Below are 18720 nucleotides of genomic sequence, written 5' to 3'. Positions count from 1 at the left end.
TTGTAATAACATATTTACTAAAAGCTTTTAATATCATTATTTATCACTTTCATCATGCGCGTTCAATGCCTTCGTTTGTTTATTACGATCGAAGATGGAGCGTACAGTAAACGAATGGAAGGTTTCCGTTTCAGGTGGTGTCATAAAGAAAAACATTATATAAATGGCATTCATTTCATTTATTTGGAAGTCCTAAAAAAAATAAATGAAGTAAAACATTGGTAATAACAAAATCAACATATAATCAATATAATCAATGCAAAAACTAACCTATACACAGATGTGTAAATGCGTTTGTTTCTTCATTATGATCAGAGATAAACGTAAACAAAACATTGGTTGTCATTTTTTATCGTGCTTTTTGGCGTGTTTAGGAAACGCATGATATAAAATCGCCTTTAATATTTGTGCCTGTTTTAGTTTAGGGTACTGTAGTACATGCATTAAGTGTTCTGTACATTAAAGGGTAGTTTGTTAACAGTACTATGTAAAGGGAAGGTTTTAAAAGTATGAATATACATGTTAAATAAATACGTAAATATGGTGTCCCTACTTCGCGGATTTTCAGCTATCGCGGTCAGGTTTGGAACCTATCTACCACGATAAACGAGGGTTCACTGTACAGCCACCACAGAACCTATAGAGAATATATCGAGTCTCCTATGGGTTACCTCTTGCAGGTAGTGGGCGGTGAAGGTTGTTTGACGCTTCCACATGCCCGCTTGTAGAACCTGCGCCACAGAGTAGTTTCCTTTGAATGCCAGGGGCGTAGCAATGCCCCTGACATCGTGTATTCTGGGTCGTATCAGAGGAGGATCTGGATTCAGTGCGAGGTCAATGACCTTGCAAATCCAGGCAGAGATGGTGTTCTTCATGATCCTCCTCTTGACCTTCCCATGCTGATGAAGTGTTGACACTCGGGGTGAGCTCTCATAGTTCCTTGAGAAAGGGCTTCCACTTTCTCTTTGGCATAGTACCATTGATCAAGATCATTGGTGATGCTGCAATGGACTCCCAGACTGAAACGTTCGGATTCTGGGATCTGAGCTACCAGAAACGAGCTCGAGCATTACTTGGCCCATTGTCGTGAATGAGAGACGTTAAGGACGTCCCATGGGGTTCGCCAACTCTCCTGGCCGAAGCAAACATGAGTGGGAGACCTGTCATCAAGGTCAGGTGACCTCTGCAGCTTTGAGTCCTGAAACGAGGTCTCCTTTCTGACTAAGGGTCCGTCGGCTCGAGACTCCGTATGAGGGGCAATGCTGACATGGAAGAAAGGTTAATTCCTTCCAGTCTGAAGGCGAGGCTCAAGGACTAGCGGTGGTCTTTCATTGCCGAGACCATGAGAAGCTTTCCTCCCGAAGGTAACTGAGGAACTCTCCTAATGCTGGCATAGTGGTATTGAGGGGAGGGATACCCATTTTATTATGACAACTTACAGTCCACTTAGCCTGGATTGGCCGAAGCCTTCGATCTATCGCGGCATCCAGACATTCTCTTTGCAACCTGATGCGGGAAACACTCCCTGAGAGAGGAGGAGCTGAATAGTCTGCAGGCATGAAGTAACAGCAAAGATACTGCTTTGTGAAAGATGTTCGCATGTGGCTGTTAGAGTCGTTGAGGGGGTTCTCTGGGGATCTCCGTCAGGAGTTGCAAATGAGTCAACTTGGCATGAAGAGCCTGCTGGGAAAGACAAATCTTGTTGATGAGACAAGTCTGCTGGGCAAGACGAGTCTGTTGGCCTGTTCCCGAAGATCAAGGGAGGGGAATGGATGAAATCAATTCCCGTAGGATCTCTCAGGAACTACATCAGTAGGTGAGACGAGTCTTCTTATGAGACAAGACTGCTGATGATGAGGCCTACTCTGAAGGGCAATGGCGGAGACTGGGCGAACACAATTTCCATGGGAGGAATCTATCGAAGGGGAGACCAACCAGGAAAGGGAAGATTCTCTCGTAGATGGGAAAGGCAGCCACCGTTTGCTGCCACTGTCAACGATCCTTCCACCAAGCAGGAAGATTGCTGCATAAGGACTGGTGCAAAAACTACTCCCTCAGTAGGGAAGTAGGTGAATCCCTCTCTTCACTGGAAGAATCCTCCGAAGGGGAGACCAACAGGAGAAGGACGTCTTTTATGCAAGAGGGGAAAGACACAATTAACATCTGCTGACGTAGTCGGTGATTCTCCCCACAACGGAAGGGAGAGTTCTACCCTCTAGAGGCAATCCTCTTGGTCGCACTCTCTGTTTCCAATCCCTGAGTTCTAACCCAAGTTAAAGGTAGACATCGGGCAATGTACGAGAAATGAGCCAGAGCTCAAAACCGAGTTACCCTCAAAGAGGGGTAGTACCTCTTGCTCGCAGAAAGGTTTAAGAGGCCGTACCGTTCGGACTCTGACCACAGTCCAGAGGACGAGTGTACAGCATGTCTCCCCCTTTTCTTTGATGCATCTGAAGAGAGAAATCAGTTCGGGGAAGAAGCGAGGAGATTGACTCCCTGGATGAGATTCTCATCTGGCAACCTCCTTAGAACAGACTCTTGCTCAGATTTGGTAGAGAACTAGAGGAAAGGAAGATATCTGGTGTTGAAGGACCCGGGGTCTGGCTGTTGCAGAAGATATTGGATTTGACGGAGACTGATGCAGTCTTGTTGAACCTGCAGAAGTTTCTGCTTATGCAGGCTAATAACCATGTCTATAGATATCCGTATTCGATATGACAGTCGGGTCTTTCCTGAGATTACTCCAATTCTCAGAGTGTGGTAAACTCGAGCAGATGTTTCGGAGGAGCTCGAAACTGTTATGATCAGCCAGTTGTCCTTAGTCTTCGGAGACGAGGCCGATCCTGAAGGGGAAGATTGACCTTAGGGTAGAAACCCCAGTGACAATCCTCGGTACTTAGCTAAACTGAAGCACCATTCCCCGACGGATGTCACAAAAAGGGGACTAGGAGTATTAGTCCTAGTGGTTGATCCTGTACAGAAAGTCAAGGGCTAACTGCTTGTAAGATCACAACCCTCCCCCTCATATGACAGGGATTGAAGATCAAACTCGTTCCATGAGAAGTAGTTAAGCTGGAGACTTCTGTAAGAAGTGACGGAAGAAGCTCTACGGTATTTTGACGAACCACGTCTTCCCTGGAGACCTGATATTCTGATCCCAAGGATAAAGAGAGACTGTTTCCCACCTACTAAAGGAAGATGGAGGAGACAAGAGAGTATCTCTTGCGGGTTGGACGTGGACTCTCTGTCCTTGGCAAAAAACATGAGCCGAGTGTTTCGAGCTCGTAGGAGGGGTTTTACCATTACTGGAAAAAACTCACTCTAGGATGAGATAGGAAGATCTTCTTTACGATCAACTCGGTCAAAGGGAGAGCTCCGATTACGGAAGAGAGTCACTGTCTGGGTTCACGAACAAGACCGAGTCTCATGAATGGTTGGGCAAATATGTTTCTTCGAAAAAGGATTTCGCAGATGGAAGCTGAAAGTGCTCACATGAAGGTCCGAGGGCATATAGGTCGATGGAGACTGGGGGTACACAAGATGCCGACAACCTCTGGTGTTCTAGTGGGTCACCCATCCCAGGGTTAACAGGAATTCTAGCAACTAATATGCCATAGCTGTCACGTTAAACAGCACTTGTGCATTACCCCAATTGTCGATAGAGAGTACTGGGTTAGATTCCCAGAAGGAAACCTGCGTTAAACTACTTCAACTCTACGCGGGAGGGCTACCAAAGTAGAATTACCCCAAGAGAGAGGTGAGAAGACGATCTATGTCGTCTAGATGAGAGTACTCTCCAAAGAGAGAGACTTGGGAAAAGCTCCTTCAACTCTACATGGGAAGGCTACCAAAGTAGCGAAAGCCTTGGAGAGAGAAGAGAAGTTAATTTTGAGCTGGATTATTGATGAACATGAGCTAGCGAACAGCAAGTAAGCGAACATCAAGTTGACAAAAAGAGAGCTGTTGCATGGCAAGAAGGCAAACAACAAGTGGCCGATCGTCGATCGATGTAATTGGTAAGAAGCTGGAAATCGTCTGGCCACTGAATCGGCGATAGGCAAGCTGGTGAATCAGAGACCTGGCGAATTGGCGAACTGGAGACCAGCAAGCAGGCGATCAGCGTGGCGATTGGTGATCGGCATGATGATCGGCATGGTGATCGGCATTGTGATCAGCGGTCGGCGAGCTGGCAATTGGTAGGCTGACGATCGGCAAGCTGGTAATTGGTAGGCTGACGATCAGCAAGCTGATGATCGGAGAGCTACAAAAAGGCGAGATGGTGAATGGCGAGCTGTCGAATGGTCTAGCTGTGAGCTAACGATCAGGGAGTTGACGATCAGCGATTGGAGAGCTGTAGGTAGGTGATTGGCAAGTGGAGATATAAGACAACACTCAGCGAGTTGGCGATCAACAATCGGTGGGCTGAAGAACCGCAGTATGGTTCAATGATCGATGAGTTAGTGATAGGCGAGCTAGCAATCGTCCATCGGCAAGATGACGATTGGCAATTGGCAATCGGCGAGCTGGAGATCGACAATCGGTGAAAGACGAGCTGGGAATCAGCGATGGGGTGATTGGCAAATGACGAGTTGGCAATTAGTGAGAGTTTGCAAGCAGATCAGGAATCCGGAGATTCGATGGACGACAGCAATTCACAAACCGCAGTTCAATGGTGAGAGGTCGGAGCGGAGCAGTGGACAGGCAAAAGATTCAAGGCTGGCGAACGTTGAGTCCAAGTCCAAGGAGAGTCCGGTGAGACAGGCAAGGGTCGGGAACCAGAAGGTGAACGGCGAGACTGACGAGACTCGTCAGGCTGGCGACATCTTGGTGAAGGTGATAGCTGAGGAGTGGGCAAACAGCTAGGTCCTTGGCGATCCTACGAAAGAAATCCTTCGGCAGGTGTCGACGACGAGCCAAAAAGACGTTTCTTTGCCAAAGGCAAAACAGCGTGTCTAAGGCAATGAGGAGGACTACAAACTCAGCGAGCTTGCCGATGACGAAGAGGATACTCCACAGGGAAGACTGTTCAGCAGGAACATCTCTGGAAGGTCTCCGGATGGGTGTCTCTATGGGAGTTCTCACTCAAGAGCGAGAGAAGTGACCACCTACAGGAGATTTGCCACGGACTTTGCTCCGCCCTGACGGAAGTCAGCTCAGCATGGGGAGAGTGTAGTCTTTGGCGAAGAAACTGTAAAAGCCGATGAGATGTAGCTGTCAGAAATTCTCCCCGCAGGTGGGAAGGTTGCTAGACAGAGATGACGAAGGAAAGTTCTCCCTCGGAAGGGAGAACAGCCCAACACCTGGGGAGGATAACTCGCCCTTGGAAGGAAAAGTAGTCCAACCCCTGGAGGCAGACCTTCGAGCAGTGCTCTTTGATTCCCATCAACAAGTATTGTTCAAGTTGAAGGCCTGCATTAAGCACTACCTGAGAAAACGTAGCCGGAGCTAGTTCCTCGAAGCTAGGGTGCTCATCAGGAGCTGCTACAGGCACAGGAGAACAGGAAAGTGACAGCGCAGGGACTGCAGATTCCATAGGAATGAACGGCATTGCTCTTCTACACCAGCCATCTTAGCTGAACGAAGATGTATGGCATCGCTAACTGAGGAATATGAAAACCAATTATGCAAGAAAAACTCCGTTGGGATTAGCACCTATTCCGCAGACGAGAAAGGTGTCCCTCGAGAGAACACACACATATTAAGGACTGTGCACTCCCTTCGCCTGCCAACATCAACAGGAGGAGAGCGGCAGTGTAAAACTATTAAAAAAAAAAAAAAAAAAAAAAAATAGAATTAATTAATTCAGCAGACAAAACCAACTACTTGGGAGAACAATTCAACCCTCCAGTGGGAAGTGGGGTTCCCAAGGGGAAGCGGATAAGTTACAGGTCATGCGCACCCTACACCAGCAAGAACGGCCGTTAGACCATCGTCACATGGAGGAAAGCGGCATCGAAGCTGAAAAGTTAAATTACAAACAGTTATTATTTCAACTTAATTAATGAAGACATCCATGTGGAAGCGCAACCTTACCCGCGAACGAGAAGGGTGTTCCCCCGCAGAGGATCTGCTGACCGGCCACGTAAAGTGAGCGGCATTGTCAGTGAGGAAAAACAAGACCAAAGTCAAGCTCTGTGAAGACAGCAAGCAGATTTCCTCAAAACACGTAGGGGGGAAGGCGACGTCAACATCCAAACAGAGAAGTATTCAAATGATGATGACTCCCATGCAGCTACAGCCGAGTCACTCGGAAGGCCTCCAGCCTACAGATTGTCAGCCGTTCAAGGTTAGAGATCATAAGCGAAAGTTCCCTGCCCTTGAGAACCTGCCGCACCATGCTGTCTCACAAACAGCAACATCCCTGTAAAGAAAAGCTTAAAATATATATAAAAACATTAAAAATGTTTTCATATATATAAAAGAAAACATAAGATTATGATAAAATAAGTCAAATGGCCAGAAAGTTAGAGAGGGGAGAGAGACCGCATCTCTCCCCAAGCCAAAAGTAAAGCAAGGTTCACAGCCCAGGTGTGCGAGTGAGAAGGGTAGGTACCCCCCATCACTAACTAGCGGGTAAGTGGTTGACCCTCGCTAAAGGTCTAATGGATCGTCTTTCAGATTCACGAATGTATTATTCCTATAAACAAGTTTGGTTTATATCTTAGCTACGGAAAAAATAGCTATTACAGTAGTATAATTACAAAGGTAACCTTTCATGGAAAGAATATAGAACCTCTATATAATACATCTTTGTCATTCCTTATTTAACCAAAAATAATTTAAAACAATTATATCAAGTTTTCAAAATCCTCGTTCAATCACCATATGCTACAAGTCCCTATATTCATATTCCTGAATGTAATAAAAGAAAATGATCTAAAACAGAATACTAAAAGAAATACAGCTAGATAAGTCATAACAAGTTAACTTTTCTGTGATTAGAAGGAGTTTTTTGGCCATCTAAAGGGAATGAGAAGGAAAAATTGTAATAAACCACATAAACAAATAGTTTACTTGCCAATATCTTGTCATGTCAAGCATCATTATGACTCCATTGGTACCCTTGTACACATCAAGGAACTCTGCATCTAGAGCTGGTTCTTCAAATTCCAAAGTATTATCCAGTTTTAAATCTTCAATCTGAAAATTAAAATATATACAGTATAGATCAAATTAATTCCCTCCTTCAATGTTCAGCAACATTAGAATAATCACTATTAATTCTATGAACAATGGAATATAAGACTAAATGACAAAAACCAAGGCTAGATATCCACCATGAAATTCTTCACTTCAAAGCACATTCTTGCAATTACCTTGTACAGTATGCAGCAAAACTGGTGATACTTTTTAATTTTTGCATTGGACGAGCATTGTCTTAAAGTTACTACTTAGTATTAAAACGTATATTTCACTTTGTAAACGTGTGTGTATGATACAATGTTGGTCCATTGTTATGTAGAATTTTATCATTGAAAAATATTGGATCGTTAAAATGACAAATTCGGAGATAATTTGTATTTTTCCTAACCATACAAACCTTAGCTAGTTACATAGCGTTTACTTTCGGCGTAGCTGAAAATGACGAGCCATTAGATTTTAACGAGGGTTAACTACCCCCGCGCTAGTTAGCAAGGGGGTAGGGGAAGGGGTAGCTTGCTACCCCTCCCCAGCTACCCCTCCCCCCCACACACCGGTGAATTGTCTCACTTCACTTAGAAGTAGGACTTGTCTTGGGGAACAGGGCTGGCGGGCAAATATGTGTAAATAGCTTAGGTTTGTATGGTTAGGAAAAATACAAATTATCTCCGAATTTGTCATTTCTTCCGTAACCGAAATACAAACCACGCTATTTACATAGGGTGACTTACCCCTTAGGAAGGGTGGAAAGTCCCCAGCCTTACTGGCTTTGGCTTTACCCGGGGACTCAGAATCCGAGTGAGTAGCACTCGAGAAAGAGTCCCTGCACCTCACAAGGGCCTTGCTCTGCAAGGAACGTGCGGCCTACATAAGCTTGTGTGTGGAGGAATAGAGTGTAACTCGTCCTAGGAAGTTGACCTGGAGTCCTTTAGATGGAATTCTAGGCTAGGACGTTCCCAATACCACCTCGTTAGGGTATGGGGGACGCAACAGTATTAACTTAATACTAGGAACACAAGGGAGCATGGTTTACCTGCAGAGGTTGAGGTCAGCTATGCAGAGACCAGGATGCTGCTTTCCCCAAGATAGGGGAGGATGAAGAAAGAAGTAAGGGCCAGACATCTCTTTCATTCATGCAGACTGAGACCGGGTAACAATGCCCTCAACCTTCTGCTACCTGTCCAATAAGGAGCCTGAGGTTAGACCAGCTGTTGTGCAGCCACCACGGGGCCGATAGAAAAAATAACGAGGAGCCTGTGGGTCACGTCCTGCAGGTAGTGGGCTGTGAAGGTCGTTTTACACTTCCAGACCCCAGCTTGTAGCACCTGCGTCACAGAGAAGTTTCTCTTAAAGATGCCCCTGACGTCGTGTGCCCTAGGGCGACGTGACGGAGGTCAGGATTCAAGGCGTGATGGATAACCCTTCGAATCCAAGCCGAGATGGTGTTCTTGGTGACCCTCCTCTTAGTCCTTCCCGTGCTTTCAAACAATGCCTGCACACGGGGACGAACTGCAGCTGTTCTCTTCAAGTAACGCCTCAGACTCCTCACTGGGCATAATAGCAGATGGTCTGGGTCACTTGTTACGGAACGGAGACTCGTGACCCTGAAGGAGTCGAACCGTGGGTCTGACACCCCAGGGTTCTGAGTCTTGGCAACAAACTCGGGGACGAACCTGAACGTTACCTCCCCCCATCCTCTTGAATGGGCGATGTCGTATGAGAGACCATGAAGTTCACTAACTCGTTTGGCAGAGGCCAACGCGAGTAGGAAAGTCGTCTTTAAAGTCAGGTGGCGATCAGAGGCCTGGCGTAATGGTTCAAAGGGAGGTCTCTTCAGAGCCCTGAGAACCCGAACCACGTTCCATGGAGGAGGTCTCACTTCTGACTGAGGGCAGGTAAGCTCATAGCTACGTATGAGTAAAGAGAGTTCAAGCGAGGAAGAAATGTCCACTCCTTTCAGCCTAAAGGCCAGGCTTAAGGCTGAGCGATAGCATTTCACCGCCGAGATCGAAAGGCGCATTTCTTCCCGCAAATACACAAGGAACTCTGCTATTGCTGGAATAGTGGCATCGAGTGGAGAGATACCCCTCCCACGACACCAACCACAGAAGACTCTCCACTTCGCCTGGTAGACTCCAGCGGAGGACCTATGCAGGTGTCGAGACATTCTTTCCGCAACCTGCTGTGAAAAGCCTCTCTCCATGAGGAGACGCTGGATAGTCTCCAGGCGTGAAGCCGAAGCGAGGCTACGGCTTTGTGGAAGATGTTGCAATGTGGTTGTCTGAGTAGCTCGTGTCGTGGGGGAAGTTCTCTCGGAGGTTCCGTTAGGAGATGCAGAAGGTCCAGGAACCATTCCGCGTGATGCCATAGCGGAGCTATTAAGGTCATAGACAGGTTGATCGATAGTCTGGTCCTATTGAGCACCCTCCTCATCAGACAAAACGGTGGGAAGGCGTACACGTCTATGTTGTCCCACCGTTGTTGGAAAGCATCCTGCTAGAGAGCCTTGGGGTCCGGGACTGGGGAGCAGTACAGAGGCAGCTTGAAATTCAAGGCCGTCGCGAACAGGCCCACTGTCGGGGAACCCCACAAAGTCAGGACTTTGTCGGCTATCTGAGGATCCAAAGACCACTCGGTACTCACTATTTGCGAAGCTCTGCTCAGACTGTCAGCGAGCACATTCCTCTTGCCAGGAATGAAGCGAGCTGATAGTGTTATCGAGTGGACTTCGGACCACCTCAGAATCTCTACTGCAAGATGGGATAGCTGTTGTGAAAAGGTACCTCCCTGCTTGTTGATATAAGCAACTACCGTGGTGTTGTCGCTCATCACCACCACAGAGTGACCCGCCAGGGTCCGTTGGAACTGTTGAAGGGCCAGATACACGGCCTTCATCTCTAGCAGGTTGATGTGTAGGTACTTCTCTGATTCTGACCAAAGGCCTGACACCCTCTGGTTCAGAATGTGGGCCCCCCACCCTTCTTTTGACGCGTCCGAGAACAGTGTCAAATCCGGGGGAAGGACGAGAAGATCCACTCACTTTCGTAAGTTTTCGTCGATCAGCCACCACCGCAGGTCCGCCTGTTCCGTGGGTCCTATAGGGACCAGAGAGTCTGGGGAATCGGAGCCCTGACTCCATCGGGACTTGAGCACCATTGCAGGGATCTCATCCTGAGACGGCTGTTCGGGACCAGACGGGCCAGGGAGGCTAGGTGACCTAAAAGACGTAACCATGATTGGGCTGGAAGCTCTTCCCGCCTGAAGAAGGGTTCTGCCACCCTCCTCAGCCTTGATATCCTGTTGTCTGATGGAAAGGCTTTGTGGAGATTGGTGTCTAATAACATGCCTAGATATACCAGTCGTTGGGTCGGCAGCAGAGAGGACTTCTCGAGATTTACCATGATCCCCAGATCTTGGCAAAGTCCCAGAAGCCTGTCTCGGTGTCGAAGAAGGGTCGACTCCGAGTCTGCCAGGATCAGCCAGTCGTCCAGATATCGGAGGAGACGGATGTAGTTCCTGTGCGCCCACGACGAAATCAGGGTGAACACTCTGGTGAACACCTGAGGTGCTGTGGAGAGACCGAAGCACAGTACCTTGAATTGGTAGGTCTTGCTGTCTAGGCTGAATCTCAAGTACTTCCTGGAAGACGGATGGATTGGGATCTGGAAGTACGCGTCCTTCAGATCCAGTGTGCACATAAAGTCTTGTGGTCTCACTGCAAGTCTGACCGTGTCCACTGTCTCCATGCTGAACGAAGTTTGTTTGACAAACTTGTTCAGAGCTGAGAGATCGATGACGGGTCTCCAGCCTCCAGACGCCTTCTTTACAAGAAAGAGTCGACTGAAGAAGCCTGGGGAGCCGTCGACAACCTCTTGGAGAGCATCCTTCTAGAGCATGGTTTCGACTTCTGCCCGAAGGGCTAGCCCCTTTGCCGATCCCATGGCATAGGAGCTCAACGACACTGGATTCGCTGTCGGGAGGTTGAGATGTTGTGAATGGGACACGATATCCTTGGCCGATCACAGAGACCGTCCAGGAATCGGCCCCATGTTGCTGCCACCTGTGCACACAACTTTGTAGCCATCCCCCCACAGGTGGACACGCAGGGGGACTGCCAATCCTAGCGTTTACGGCCACGGCCGCTCACTCTAGGATTCTTGCCTCCCCTAGAGGACTTACCACCCCTCTTGTCCTTGACAGGAAAGGGCTGTGGCTTAGACACCTTCGTCTTAGCTGCCGGAGCCTGCTTCGGTGTCCTGCGAGGCTGCTGTTGATGCTGTTGTGGAGCTGGAGGCTTGTAGGGCCGAGATGTGAAGGCCCTTTGGAGGAGCGAATCCTGATTTGACTTCCTCCACCTCTCAGCTGTCCGTTCTACATCCTTGGGCTCAAACAAGCTTCCTCCAAGGATGGAGGAGTGTCTGAGCCTGTAGACATCCATGGTGGGGACCTTCAGATGAAACTTCTCGGTCACCGCATCGCGTCGCTTTAAGATCGAGTTGGCCCACAGGTTAGTAACCTGGTGGGCCAGGAACTCGATGGAGCGAGTGCCCGAGAGGAGGAAGGTCTCCAGGGCCTTCCTATTGCTCTCCTTACACAAGTCCTCGGAGCGCAATAGGATGCCCAGAGAACCATGCCAGACGTCCAGCCACGAAGTGGCCTGCATGGCACACTTCGCGACCTTCTCCTGGCTAAGGATCTCCGAAGCCAAGAATGTTACCTGCCGGGAGGAGAGCTTCTCAAGAGGAGTTCCCCTTGTGAGCTCTTCCACCGAGTGGTGGAGGGGAAGAGCTACACTGTACTCACCCATGATCTCAAAATACCTCCTCTGCTGTAAACGAGGAGGTGGGAGGAGTTTGTTCCTAGCAGAGGAACAGCTGGAGAAGCCGAGTTCCCAGAGCTGAGCTTCGACCTTGTCTCTGGCACTCTTCACCCCCTGGGACCAAGGCAAGGCTGCGCGCTGGCCCTTGGGGGTTTCTGGGTACCATAGACTTGGTCTAGGACCGTATCCTTGCCTTCACGAGGGGCGATCTCCGGGTCCCTGAACCTGTTGAGTTGCCTCATCAGATTCAAGACCTGCCAGAAGGCATGCTCAGACTCACGCTGCTCTCCTCCCTGTGGACTGGCAGCTAAGTCTCCCGTCCCAAGAGGCTCTTCTTGGGGAGACACGTGGACGTTCTCCCGGGGTCTGGTTGGCTCTGGATGGATCCGTGAAGACGACTTAGGAATCGTCTTTGAGTCCTTGGGTTTCCTCCTGGGCGGGATACAGGACTCAAGCAAAGAGGTCTGGAAGGTACCGTCCACACGAGACATTTCTCTTCCTGGAGGTGGGGTTCCCCCCATTGGTGCCGTGGGAGAGGCCCTCACCTCGCTGGACTCTCCTGAGGACGGAAAGACTTCGTCCACAGGAGAAGGAGAAAACAACCGCGAAGGGGATGGAGCCTTCCTGACGGACCTCTTAGGAGCCAACTACTCCCTGGGAGAAGTCACCACGAAGTACACTCCTCTCCTTCTCTTCAGCGGGGGCGAGTTTGTCTTCGGTCTGAGTCCCAGATCAGCGAGGGCTGGCTTCACAGCCTGCACCACCGCTTTCATCAGGTGACCAAACCAAGACTGACGGGTGACGGACGGAGTGTCAGTAATCCCCGCTGGAGGGAAGGGGATCTCCTGATCCTTCGGAGTGGACGCAACGGGGCCTACCTGAAAAGAAGAAAGGGAAGAATGTTGCCTAGACCTCTCCGGAGACTCTTCCTGGTCCTGGGTGAGAACCCTGCGCTTGCGCAGTGGCGATCCTGATGGCGATCTGGAAGTACGCGTCCCTGTCGTAGGCAGGACCCGGCGAGAACGGGGGTCGCGCTGGCGCTCACGCGATGGAGCATTCAGAGGGTCGCGCGCGGGCGGCAGCTGGAGCGTGGGCGCGCAGTCGCGCGGAGATAAACGCGCGCGGGCGCGTTCGCGCGGAGATAAACGCGCGCGGAAACGTGGAGATAAACGCGTGCGGACGCGTTCGCAAGAGATAAACGCGCGCAGGCGAGTGGGCGCGTGGGCGCGCTGGCGCGGGGGGCGCGCAAGTGAAGGTGCGCGCGAGCACGCAGGTGAATGACCGCGCGAGGGTAGAGGAGATCGCTGTCAGTCAGGAGAACAATGAAGCGCAGGAGATCGATGGCGCGTGGGCGAGCGATGGCGCGTGGGCGAGCAATGGCGCGTTGGCAAACGCTGGCGCGCCGGCGAGCAATAGCGCATTGGCGCTTGATGGCGCGTTGGCGAATGATGGCGCGTAGTACGTGCAGGTGATCGACCGCGCGCAGAAGATTTAGCGCGTGTGCGCGTCGGAGACCTGTGATGATCCGAGTCATGGGCGCGCTGGCGCGTTGGCGAGCGCTTGCGCACAGGCGAAGGATCGCGCGGGCGCTTAGGAGATCGTTGGCGCGCAGTCAGCTGGGGCGCAGGATCAGATGGCGAGGAAACGCGCAAGGGCAAACGCTCGCGGTCGGGCTCAGAAGGCGGCTCGTGGGCGCGCAGAAACTCTTGAAGTGCGCACCGGGGAGCGTGCGCGCTGTTGCGCAGGCGAAGATGGGCGCACAGGAGCGCGAGGGCGAGGCGAAGGAGTAAAGTCCTTTCCTGAGTCCAGATCCGAAGATCTAGGGCGCGTGGGAGAGCGTTGGCGTGCATCAGGAACAAGGTGCGCAGGTGCGCGCTGACAAGCAGGATATCGTGTGCGCTCAGGAGACCGATGGCGCGCCTGACGTGCAGCAGGAACAGAAGGGCGCTGACAGCTAGCAGGGGAGCACTGGCGAGCAGGCGAGAGCTGGCGAGCAGGCGAGCGCTGGCGAGCAGGCGAGCGCTGGCGAGGGAAGGCGGCGGAGAAGACGACCCGAAGAGGCGCCTCTTAACTCCCTTGTAGGGAGAAGGAAGGCCCCTACGGCGAAGAGGAGGACGAGCTTTACAGCGAAGGCGGCCTCGAGGAAGGGCATCCACATCGTCGGTCCTCCGAAGAGGAGTCTCTGTCAGTGCGCTCCCCCGAGGAGGAGACGCACCCGCAGGAGAGACCGTGGGACTCAACTTCCCTTTCGAAGGATGTTCGGAAGGGGAGGCTGAGGCTTCAGCAACGTCCGCAACAGCAGCAGCAGCAGCAGAGGTTTGACCAGACCCATCGGAAGCCTCTGCCACAACCACGTCGACAATAGACAGAGGGTCTACCTCTGCTATTACCAGCGATTGCTTGACAGCAGCCCCCAACTGGATCAGGTCAAACAGGGCTTCCTTGGAGGGCAAGCCCTTAAGCCCCAAGGAAGCCCAAAGCTGAAAGAGATCATCATTAGACACAGCATGGTCATCATCATAATGAGAATCAAAATCCTCCCCCGGAGGAGGAGGGGGAGCTGCCCCGCTATGGGAGGCAACGCCCTCTCCCGCACCCCAAGGTCGGGAAACAGAACAATGGCCTACGCTACCACTCGACGGCCTCTCACGAGAGGCCAACCGAGTGGGAGCTTCGGAGGAGGTTCGGGCGGCGGAAGAAGAGTCCTTGGAGCCTTCCTTCTTCAAGGAAGCCCTTGAAGGAGAAAGGTCTCTCCTGGACTTCTTCTTACGCCGCCGGGCAAACCTCTCCCACTGGGAGGTAGACCACTCCCTGCACTCACTACAAGTCAAGTCTCTAGCACACCGTTGACCTCGACACTACGGGCAAAGGGTGTGAGGATCCGTCTCGACCGCCAACATGAAGGTTCCACAGGGGCGGCCGGAGAGTCCAGGGCACTTGCGCATAATTGCGATGAAGGTAGAGGCCAACTTCCAAACACACAAAGCTGAAGAAAAAGAAAAAGCAGATTAAGGCTGTCAAAAGCGAGGACGAAAGACAGACACGTCTGCTCATCGTCCGAGCCAAAAGTGAAGTGAGACAATTCACCGGTGTGTGGGGGGGGAGGGGTAGCAAGCTACCCCTTCCCCTACCCCCTTGCTAACTAGCGCGGGGGTAGTTAACCCTCGTTAAAATCTAATGGCTCGTCATTTTCAGCTACGCCGAAAGTAAACCCTATGCAAATAGCGTGGTTTGTATTTCGGTTACGGAACAAAAAACATTTCATGCTAGAGCAATATTTCAAAACACATGTTAAATACGTTAATGTAGCATGAATCCCTCTGTCACCTAGACTCCGTGAGACTATTCGTGGAACAGTGTGTCTGGATAGAAGGAAACTGGAAAAGAGGATGCCAAGACAGAAAAAAAATTTAAGCTTACCCCTATAGTCTAATGGTAACAATTTATGCAAATGGTATATGAATTCACAAGTTATTATTTAATTTTTCTTATGACGTTTTATGCATAAAGCAAAAGTTAGTTTCACAGTTTCGAAACTTGCAATAAATTATCATTAGCCATACTGATAGCTTAGGTTATGTTCAATGTTACCTATATAAGTCTAGTCTCACGAGGGGTTTCTTCTGAGACAAGAGAGAGGAAATGATGATAAATAAATGAGAAAATAAGCGAGGTGGATCTTCGCTATTATAAATGTAATTAATTCTACCTCTCTATCATTTACTTTAACTTTACAAACAGAAGTCAATAATCAGGTCAGACATATTTACCCACAGCTATTATGTGGAGATTCTACAATAACGTATCCCAAATAATAATAATAATAATAATGATACTACTACTACTACTAATAATAATATTAATAATAATAATAATAAGAATAATGTGGCTCTGGAGTCTTCGCTTTATAATATACTAAGACATGGCTATATGTCAAATAACAGCAGTGAATATGTGCATCAAATCTTGTAACTTATGAAGGGTGTCTATCAGAACATATAGTACTATTTATGAAATTTTCCAGAGTCTATGTATAGTATGAATCCTTCTTTATTTTTTACTAGGCCTATAGGCTTGATAAGAATTATATAATTAGAAGCACAAGAGTAAGGCAAGGAGATGCAAATTGAACCATTTAAACCTCTGCAAGTTTGGTCTAACGCTATCCTAAGTAAATCTCAAGAGATGAAACTTATTATAAAGGCATTGATAAACTAAGTAATAGATAATGATTAGGACTTACAATACAATTGTTATAGGTTAAGTAAATGATAGACCACTATAATTCTATAAAACAGATATGTATAATTTTTTAAAATACTGTACATAGGCCCATGTGGAAAATAAACCAAGCAAATTCCAGTAAACGGATTTTGACCGAAGCGAAAAATCTATTTTTGGGTGATATAGCCATGGCGACCTGATGGAAGGTTCCTTTTTGGTAGCTTCCTTGGGTATATAACTACTAAATATTCCCAGAGAATTTAACCACAGGTTATCACAGAATTCTAACTTCTGGAGCGAGTATCCTAAAGGTTTCCCTTTAAGACATCGTATATCAACAGGGGACGCATGTATTAACGCGCCACATAGCTATCTACACCCCAAACAGAGTTAACACTTCGATGTGTAGGGGCGGAGAATAGCTGGGGAGCCGTTCCACAGCTAATATCGTTCGTGGCTACTTTTGGTACTCGAGACGTAAACAAACGGGCGCCATTGCTAAATGACGTCACGTCCGTCCTCATCCTGAAGCCAGTTGCTTGCCGATCACCATGATACAGCAGAGCAGGGTGGGACCTGAAAAACTGGACGAAGTAGCAGGGAGGGTCCATCAGGACGCCATGGCTATCTCACCCAAAAATAGATTTTTCGCTTCGCTCAAAATCCGTTTTTTGGGCTCAAGCCATGGCGTCCTAATGGAAGAATACCAGAGAATCAATGTATCGTGGTAGATTTTCCCCTTTTAGTGTAAGTGCCGAGGGCTTTGAACAGGTTAGCATAGTAATCTTAATAGAAGAACCGTAGGGAAGAGAACTTCCTGCCCCCTTAGCAGTGAAGTCCCCACGGGCCATGCCGAAGATCAAAGTGGTCATCGAAGGGCTACTCACCTTGCTGGGAGAACCTGAGGAACTTGGAGACAAGACTGAATGGTTGGCATTCATATAGGAACATTCTCAAGGGCAGACAAGTGGTGGTTAGGCACTGTATGTTAATGGAGAATTGTCTGGTCTCTAAGATATGAAGTAAGTAAGTATTCGAGTAGGAATATTACATTGCACAGGTGAGTATATAATAAGGGTTGAAACCTTAGTAATCTTCATCAACCATAGAGGAAAGGGATAATAAAACTATGACAGACGTGTATTTCATAGTATAAGTAGGAGCGGATTGAGACGCACAAGTAATAAAATTGCAGAATATATTAATGGAATGCAATAAATATGTAAAAGTAATTTACAACAAATTATAATGTACATAGTAATGAAAGACGTGCTCTTGAATCTGAAAGAGAATTTCAAAATTATTAGTAGGCATGCGGCACTCTTGTGACGACTATGACATTTCACCTGGGATAAGAACAGTATATGAAAAACACTAAGTGTTTTGAAATCACTACGTATCACTCGAGGGTCAACATAGGCACCCGTAGAGTTAGAGTCCCAAGTAACTCACTGTTCTATGCAGAGTTAGGTGCAGGTTTCATCACACTACCTGCGGCTACCACAAAATGTTTGACTTCGTGCACTTGTTTCGCATAATGTTTGAAGAAAACGCGCGAAGATTTCCAGCCTGTGAAACTCTTAAGGCTTTCGAAATCCATACTCTGAAAGAAATTCAGAGACGATGCAACTTTTCTAGGATCGTGACCGGCGGGTGTACTGTCAGGATCCGCTCTGCGAATGAAGTAGGTGATTTTCGCTCTTAGTTGTTTCAGTGACAGGTCGCTGCCCGATGTTTCTCCTTTGAAGAGTTGGCCTCCACCAAAGTCCGAAGTTCTGCGAAGATAGACCTTGAGGCTCTCTACTGGACATTGAGAGGCATCTTCTTTCAGGGGGCATATTCTCCAAGGGCCCCATCTTTTGGTGGGTAATTCGTTTTTTGCGAGAAACGTCGGATCCGGGAAGAGGGTAAGGTCTCCTGAGTCAGTAAACAGGATATGACCCTCTTCCCTTGATAATGCCACTATTTCGCTGACTCGGGCTCCTGAGGCAAGAGCAAAAAGAAATATAACTTTTTGAGTCAGATCCTTGAGAGGGCATGAATCATTGTCTAAGTTGGAGGCAAAATGGAGCACCTTGTCCAGAGACCAGGAGATCGGTTTTGGTGGGGGTGCTGGGCGTAGACGAGCGCATGCTTTCGGCAGTTTATTGAAGATGTCGTTGGACAGATCAATCTGGAAGGCATACATCAGTGGTCTAGTCAAGGCCGATTTGCAAGTAGAAATCGTGTTGGCTGCCAAGCCCTGTCCATGAAGGTGAATAAAGAAGGACATGCAAAAATCAATGGTGATTTCCGTAGGATTTTTTGCCTTGACGAATGAGACCCATTTTCTCCAGGATGATTCGTATTGCCGTCTTGTGGATTCGGTCTTGTATTCCTCGAGGAAGTCTAGACTTTTCTTCGAGATCCCAAACCTTTTCTTCGCGGCTAGGGAGGGAAAATCATGAGATGAAGGTCCTTGATTTTCGATGATGAAGCGAAGACAGTCGACTTCTGTACTTGCTGGGAGAGAACTGGGCCCGGGAGAGGGATCAGCG

The 18720-nt window shown here is 48.8% G+C and overlaps 1 protein-coding gene across 3 annotated transcripts in view; it reads right to left on the bottom strand.

The window, feature by feature from the left end:
* The window catches only part of LOC137637319 (rab-like protein 6), a 235033-nt gene that overhangs the window by 89300 nt on the left and 127013 nt on the right, over positions 1 to 18720 (bottom strand). For all 3 annotated transcript variants that reach the window (XM_068369567.1, XM_068369572.1, XM_068369563.1), the window contains exon 5: positions 7019 to 7140. In XM_068369567.1, coding sequence (XP_068225668.1) covers positions 7019 to 7140 — 122 coding nt within the window. The remainder of the gene's footprint in view (positions 1 to 7018; positions 7141 to 18720) is intronic.

Source organism: Palaemon carinicauda, chromosome 3 (assembly GCF_036898095.1).
Source record: "Palaemon carinicauda isolate YSFRI2023 chromosome 3, ASM3689809v2, whole genome shotgun sequence".
NCBI lineage: Eukaryota > Metazoa > Arthropoda > Malacostraca > Decapoda > Palaemonidae > Palaemon > Palaemon carinicauda.
This window is presented reverse-complemented; position numbering and strand designations above follow the sequence as displayed.